Consider the following 7,392-nt stretch of genomic DNA (forward strand, 5'->3'; position numbering starts at 1 on the left):
TAATTGATTTTTATGCGAAGATAACATTTTTATTCTTAAAAATATGATACAACTACATAATACCAATAAATAAATAAGATACATTGTGTTGCCCAAAATCTTGTTACTTAAATGTTTAAATTATTGGTATAAACCAACCGCCAATAATGGATTTTGTCAAAACTTGAAAGTAGCTAGTAATAAGCTATATGTTTCATTAGAAATGGGAGAGGTAGAAATATGATTAGCTTATAGACATTATTCAATTTCCTTCCTAAGAACGGCTCATACAATTGTCAAACAGTAGCTGATTTATTCCCAAGAAAGATGGATACCAAAATTACACTCATTGAATTGAAATTGACACTTACACAAACCAAAATATTAGGGTATTGAATGCAGTGGTGCCACTGCTGCTGAATGCTGATCATCAAAATCATAGACATGACGGAGCTATGAACATAAATATGATTCCAATGGCCCAACATATATTATTAGTAATTGCCACTTGCCACCAGTTCTACTCTAGTGTCACTACCTTCAAATTTCAACCACATAATTTTTTAAAAGTAAAACAATAAAAACACTAGCACTAGGGGAATACCTATCTATGCAGGGTTCTACAAGAAGCTAATCTTTCTTTATAGATGCTGCTAAATGCTAATCACTTTACCTGCCCTATAGTTCAGCCTAGCTTGTTCAAACTAAATGTACTACTTACTTAGTGTGGAACCCTAAGATTAGATTTAAAGCATCTAGTCTAATCACATGTTTCAAACTAAATATTTTCATTACACTAATATTTTTAAGGGTTTGTCGTTAGCCAATGAATTATTATATGTACAAAGCAGGATTCAAACTTCTGACACTTGCTTAACCAAACGAGCAAGCTATTTACTCGATCAACCTAAGTTGGTTTGTATTATTTTAATTTTCACTTTAGAAATCTTAATAAGTGCCCAAAAATTATTGAGCTGCAAAACCCATATTAATTAGTTCATTCTTAGCATGGCCCCTGAGTTTGAGAAATAAGAAATCCAACGGAGACATTAAAACAGGTTGACCTAAAGTTGTCACTTGCCAATTGTGTCTGAAAACTCTCTAGTAACTAAAATCTGGGCAGTGTAGCACACTCTTAGCAAATCCTAAGATTTTCGTAGAAATTCTGTTGATCAAATTGAAGAATTAATCAAAATTGCTAATCTGATAAGTACTGCTTAAACACCTACTATTGTTGTTTCTTTTACCAAGTGTCACATTTCAGAAACACAATAATAGCATTTTAATTCATAATTTAGAAGCAGAGGTCCCCTTTTAAGGTACCAATATTTGAAAACAGAGTTTCACACTCACAGGGTTTCATTGAACATGCAGGATATCCAAGTTCAGTGTAACGAATTATAGACATAACTGTATTGACACAGCATAGCTCATCAATCACTTGTAACTGTTGAACAGGTAAATTTATTACTTGGAAAAATATACTCATTTTATCTCGTACACACAGTTAACATTTTTTTTAACTGTTGAATGGGTATAAGACCCATCTCATATGATCCTACAATCCATTTAATAATTTTTAAACAAAAATGAATACGAATAACGTAACCTATGTGCTATTCTATTTGATCTTCTACAATTTCATCTAAGGCCAGATACTGAAGAGCTATGGAATATTTTGCAGCTTTATTCTTACCTGTGTTGCTATTCTTCTCTTTCAGAATAAATGATCCACATACATCCCCTTCTGCAACACCAAATAACAAATAATTAAAAATACCAATGACAACTAGTTAGTACACTCGTGTATCAGCTGATAAACACACATGAAAAGAAAGATGACATTTAAAAAAAAACAATGATATGGAATCTAAATGTAGGTAAGGGAGTAATGGATAACCAACAACCTTTAATGGTAAAAGTGGTGTGTACCCATTTGTTGTAGATGAATTGAAACCTTGGGGAATCACCATGGTGTGTAAGAGTATCAGATAGGACAAGCTTGCAAGAACTTTTTTGACTGCCAGAAGAAAAAGAAGCATATCATTCATCCATATCTTGTTACTCCTTGTTCAATTGTCAAAATGAAAAAACAACCTTATTCTATTCAGTTGTAACATTCCCTGCTGTTCCAACAACATTATAGTGATGGCAGCATATACTAATAACAATACTTACTTTGCATAAGTGATTGCATTGTGGCATAAGGCTAGAGTCTTGACCATTGCTAATTCTCTTCCTCGAGGATTAGAATAACGCTGTTGGCAACTCCTTCACATAATTTAAAACCAAACCAAAATAATGGAAAATATTAACTATATCAGTTACTAAATTTGTTACACAGTACACCAAATAGACATTGTCGATTCAGATGTTTGCGTTCGTGTGACTCTTAAGATTCGACAAGTATTATGTTAAGTAGTTTAGTCAAACATATCAACTATCAAGTTATCTAAGGTAGCGTTTGTTTTGAGGTATTGAAACAGAGATTGGGAGACTGAGACTCAGTATCATGTTTGTTGATTCAGAGACTGATACTAAAATTTTTGTCTCTGTCCCTAAAATTTTTAGGGATGAAGACTGAAACTTTAATAACATTTTATACCTAAAATATCCTCATTTCAATTAATTAATTCCAATTTTACCCTTTGTACAAATTAAATTAGAGTTTTATTCTTGTTTCAATTTCTATCTCCCACTTTACACCAAACAGAATACTGAGATTTATTTTAATCTCTGTCTCTTAGTCTTTGTCTCTCCGTCTCGATCTTTCCGTCTCTGTCTCTCCACCAAATGCTACCTAATAGTTTTTGGCTATTAACATCTTCGTGTTGAACACTTTCGTTATCGCGGTAATACATGATTGGATGTATGCATAAAACATGTTTTTAAGGTCAAATCCATAGAAATTAAATCCATAGGGCATTGTGCATGGGAAACATGAAAGAGAAAGAGGGAGCTTTACTTGTTGTCAAAGAAATGTCCGAAATCGTCGATAACAAGAGCAGCAGGCAAAGTATCAAACAGGTGGAAGGCAGCAAAGAAGTTCCTGATGTCCTGATCATCATTCACATACTTCATTTGAATACGGTGGAAGACATCAGAAGATGAATCAATGCCCTGAAATTCAAGAAAAAGAATGCATGAAGGAGGTGGATTTGGGTTTCAAATTAAAGAGAGTTGGTAGTTGTTAGTTGTGAGTAGTTTACCTGAGAGAGAAAAGGGGGTTTGGAATCGAACCTGTGGCCGTTGCAAATGAAGATGACATTTGAATTGGAAGAGTGTAATGCGACGTTGAATGCAAACTGGAAAATCAAAGAGGTTTTCCCACTTGAAGGAGGGCCAGAAAGGAGTACCAGATTATTATTATTGGATTGGTTTTGCAGAAATTGAATCGAATTAGGGTTACTGCTGCTTTCGCTCCAGAAGAACATCTCAACCATCTCACTGCTCATTCTTCTTTATCCATTCATTCATCTACCGTTTGCTTTTGTTAAACCATTGATTGGACTCCAATCAAATTTCCTATTATTTTCTTGTGCATTACTGTTCCTAACAGATTTGGTGAAACTCGCCCAATTATTTAATTTCACACGATGATATAGTTAACAAAGAATGAACTCCTTGCACTCAATTTTCTTTGAGATAATTATTCACTGTATTTATGAAGCAATTTCTGATTTTAAATAAATACTTTTGATATTACTCTATTTTGTCTTCTATTAACTATTTAAAGTAAGCACGCTCTAACTAAATTTGACTGGAACTGAATTTAACCCAGTATAAGTGTTTGACTTACTAATTCCCTTCGTAGTTAACTCGAATATAAAATATTTTAAGAAAAACAAAATTCGGAATTACCTTAATAGCAGGATTTGATTTGACAGAAATATGTATAATTGTCCCTCCCAAAAAAGAATGTCAAATAAGCATGCAAAATTAAGAGAAATGAATGCCGAAACTAGATTACTTATTACAGAATACTTTGCACCATTCTCTATATTACCACAATTGAGGATTAGGCAACTAACTATTACTATCTCAATGGTGTAGATGAAACCAATTATTGGTACTTGTAGTTTTAGCCTCAATAAGCATCCTAAATATAAAGCCAACCACTCTGGTCAAAAGGCAAATGTCAAACACAGGACCATGCCAATTACCAAGTAACAGCATAATCATTATCCCACAATAAACAAAAAGTAATTCCTTGACATCCAACACAAGATAGAGACAGTTCAAGAATACAGGTACTGAAAACCTGAGAGAACATCCTTTGTTTCACATGGTACACTTTATGATCACAATTTTTTCCCCTAACAGCTTGGTTTAATGAAGCCGCAAAGAAAAAAGGATAGACGAGAAAAAGTGAACTCAACCTCACAACTATCTCTTCCCCGCTGGCTCCAAATTCATCTCTTGAAGATTCAGCAAGAGGTCATCTGAATTCAAGTAAACCTTGTTAGCAGCATTTGAAATTGTATGAGCGATTTCCCTTGCAGCTTCAATTTTCCTCAAGGTGATAAATGCAGGATTATTGGCAATAGCTTGACCAATCAATTGTGCACTCTTGGCTTCTCCCTGTTTAAGGAAAAAATAAAATAAGCCTTTAAAATGTACAAAAGAATCAAGTTAAAAAGGACTAAGAATCAAGTTGAAAAGGACTACTTCTCTGTTGTTTAATTTTCATGATATTCAGACTTTGTATGGTTTGGTATAGCCGTATAATAACTGGCAATTCAGAAATACTAAAGCATGGAAGCCAACTATTATACTAAGTAAGAACAGTCCCAACATAAGATTGCGCCAACTATTTTACCTGTGCTCTAATAACAGCACTTCTTTTGTCCTGTTCAGCTTTTTCTACCACAAACTTAGCCCTCTCAGCTTCTTGAGCAGCAACCTGCTTAGCTTCAATTGCAGCTGTAAATTCCTTACCGAATGTCAAGCTTGTGATTGACACATCATCCAATGCAATATTGAAATGGGAGGCCCTTTCAGTCAAGATCTTCCTTATTTCTCTACTGACATTCTGTAAAATAGTATGTTTTATTAATAATCAGATAGTACTATCACTTTGGTATTAAATCAAAAGTAAATTTACTTTACTTAATTCCCGAGAATACAAATTGCAACTGAGAAGTGAAGATCATATAACTAACAATCAGTGCATCAGATATAAATCAGAAAAGAGAAGAGAATGTGTACAAATACTCACCTCTCTCTGAGTAATGAGCTGACTGGCATTGTACTGTGCAACCACAGCTTTCAGAGTTTCATGTATAATAGAAGGCAAGACCCTCTCGTTATAATTCTCACCCAGGGTTCGGTAAATTGTTGGTAAATGACTTGGTAGAGGACGGGTAAGGACCCTAAGTCCAATTCTCACCTGGCGAAAAAAGGAAGATAAATATGCATGAAACAAGGAACACAAAGTACAAAAAATTGTGGAGTATGCTACACAAAATATAGGGAGGCCTTGGAGGGGAAAATAAAAGAACCCTCCATTAAGGCATAAACTAATGAAGTAAGAACTTAATTAGTTCAAAAAAAAGGAATCTGAGCAAAGTGTACCATGTGAAAAGGGCAAAACAGGGTTAATTACAACCACATCTATATTCAAGCACACTGCAGGATCATGTTCATGAAACACCAAATAAGGAGGGCAAAGGAAAAGACTTACCATTTGGAGATCACGACTTCCTGATGTACTCTCCACTAAATGAGGTCGTGCACGGACATCATAGATCACAGGCCTCTCGAACCAAGGAATCATAAAATGTGTTCCTTCAGGATAGACCTACAGACAAGCATAGTTTGTTGATACATAACAACCAGTTTACCATATGCAGGACTTTTAAATACACTGATTCAGATATACAGAAGCACATTGACACTGTTTTTGACTCATGCTTCACAAGAAGACTGTTAGTCTACCATAAGGCTTTTCACCTTCAACCCTAGAAGGTTGAATGTGACATGAAAACTGAACAGAAGCATACAGTAAAGAGAGACAGGGTTCCAACAATTCCGTGCTTCACTCAGAAGCAAGCATTTAAGGACTAGCCGAGCCAAATATTTATACTTATCATGAACTGAATCGACCTGTTATCCCAGCTCAACATCGACAAATAGTAAAATACTATGTTGCTAGATCAAACCCAGGTTGTAATCTTTCCTTGAACCTATATGACTCTAGAGATGATACATAAAACATGAAAGACAAGCAAAACAGCTTCAAGTTCATTCCCAATGTTCCCAAAACAAAAACTTTACATCAAGCCAGAAATTCATAACAAAATACTTCCACAGAATACCCTTTCAGAATGGAACAAGTGCTGCAAGTTGCAAAACACATCACAAACATTTCAATTGAACAGTGATTGAAGATGAAACAAACCTTATCTTTGACACCAACAATGCGATTGAAGACGATAGCTCGGTGCCCTCCCTCAACATTGTACAAGCTGTTTGCAGCTCCATACACAGCAAGACCACCAAAGATGCTAACTTTGAGCAGAGCAGAAAGCCCTCCACCAGGAACATTTGGAACCCTCATGTTATTCATATTGATCTACCCTAACACACAAACACCAATTAGCTAAGAAATTAACCAATACATAGAACTACATCAATCAAAAAGGGTTTTAAAATAACAAAAAGAAAAAATCAGATTCAGATGGAGAAAAAGTACAAGTATGTAACGGGCATAAAAGCAAAACAACAATGAGTTAGATCAAAAGACAAGAGAGAAAGGAATCGAAAAGAAAATTGAGAGAAAAACGCATACCGTCTCGTAATGAGTAGTCAGGGGAAGGTGTGCAGTTTCAGTTTGTAGGGTTTTAGGGTTTATGGGGGGTCTTATCTTGTCCGGGTCGGGTACCCGATAGTTTCTTGGAATTTTTTTCTTTTCCCTCAAGAAAGAGATGGAGCGACCAAAAAAACATATTATAAATTGCCTTTTTTATTTTTCTAAAAATTAATATAGTTGAGAAATTAAATTGCCAAACATTTTTAAAAAAGAGACTAAATTATTCTTTCATTTTATTAGGAATTAATTTTCTTAATATTCTAAAAGATTAACATAACAATTTATGAAATTCTTTTTGTTAGAAAACTAATTTGTTTGAAGAAAAATTGTTAGGAATTGGAGTATTTACTGCCAAATATGGTAATTAATCTATGTTATTATGAAGCTTAGTCAATTTTCTTATTAAATTAGTTATCTACTTTAATTATATGGATTTAGCTAATTTATGAGTTTAATAATAATTTATTAATTTTTTATGTATTTAATAATTTTTGCTAAAATATTTTTATAATATTTTTAAAATATATCTTTAAAATAAGATTAGCAAAATCTTTAAAAAAATATATAAAATTTAATTGAATTGAAATTAAATATTAAAATAA

The 7,392-nt window shown here is 33.7% G+C and overlaps 2 protein-coding genes across 3 annotated transcripts; both read right to left on the minus strand.

Moving 5' to 3' along the window:
• On the minus strand, nt 224-3,801 carry LOC107634184. Its single transcript, XM_016337755.2, has 5 exons — nt 3,189-3,801; nt 2,945-3,099; nt 2,158-2,250; nt 1,887-1,999; nt 224-1,726 (listed from the first exon to the last, which is right to left on the minus strand). Exons 1-5 carry the CDS (start codon nt 3,432-3,434, stop codon nt 1,596-1,598), a joined length of 738 nt encoding a protein of 245 aa, XP_016193241.1. The 5' UTR covers nt 3,435-3,801; the 3' UTR covers nt 224-1,595.
• On the minus strand, nt 3,923-6,890 carry LOC107629616 (prohibitin-1, mitochondrial). 2 transcript variants are annotated; one of them, XM_016332438.2, is made up of 6 exons: nt 6,770-6,890; nt 6,380-6,553; nt 5,663-5,779; nt 5,198-5,368; nt 4,799-5,011; nt 3,923-4,560 (listed from the first exon to the last, which is right to left on the minus strand). In XM_016332438.2, the coding sequence occupies exons 2-6, from the start codon at nt 6,545-6,547 to the stop codon at nt 4,366-4,368; spliced, it is 864 nt and encodes a 287-aa protein (XP_016187924.1). In that variant the 5' UTR covers nt 6,548-6,553; nt 6,770-6,890; the 3' UTR covers nt 3,923-4,365. The 2 variants fall into 2 exon arrangements, with proteins under 2 accessions (XP_016187924.1, XP_016187925.1); XM_016332439.2 differs by having other exon boundaries at nt 6,380-6,558; nt 6,770-6,876.

The sequence above is a fragment of the Arachis ipaensis genome, chromosome B03, assembly GCF_000816755.2.
Source record: "Arachis ipaensis cultivar K30076 chromosome B03, Araip1.1, whole genome shotgun sequence".
Taxonomy (NCBI): domain Eukaryota; kingdom Viridiplantae; phylum Streptophyta; class Magnoliopsida; order Fabales; family Fabaceae; genus Arachis; species Arachis ipaensis.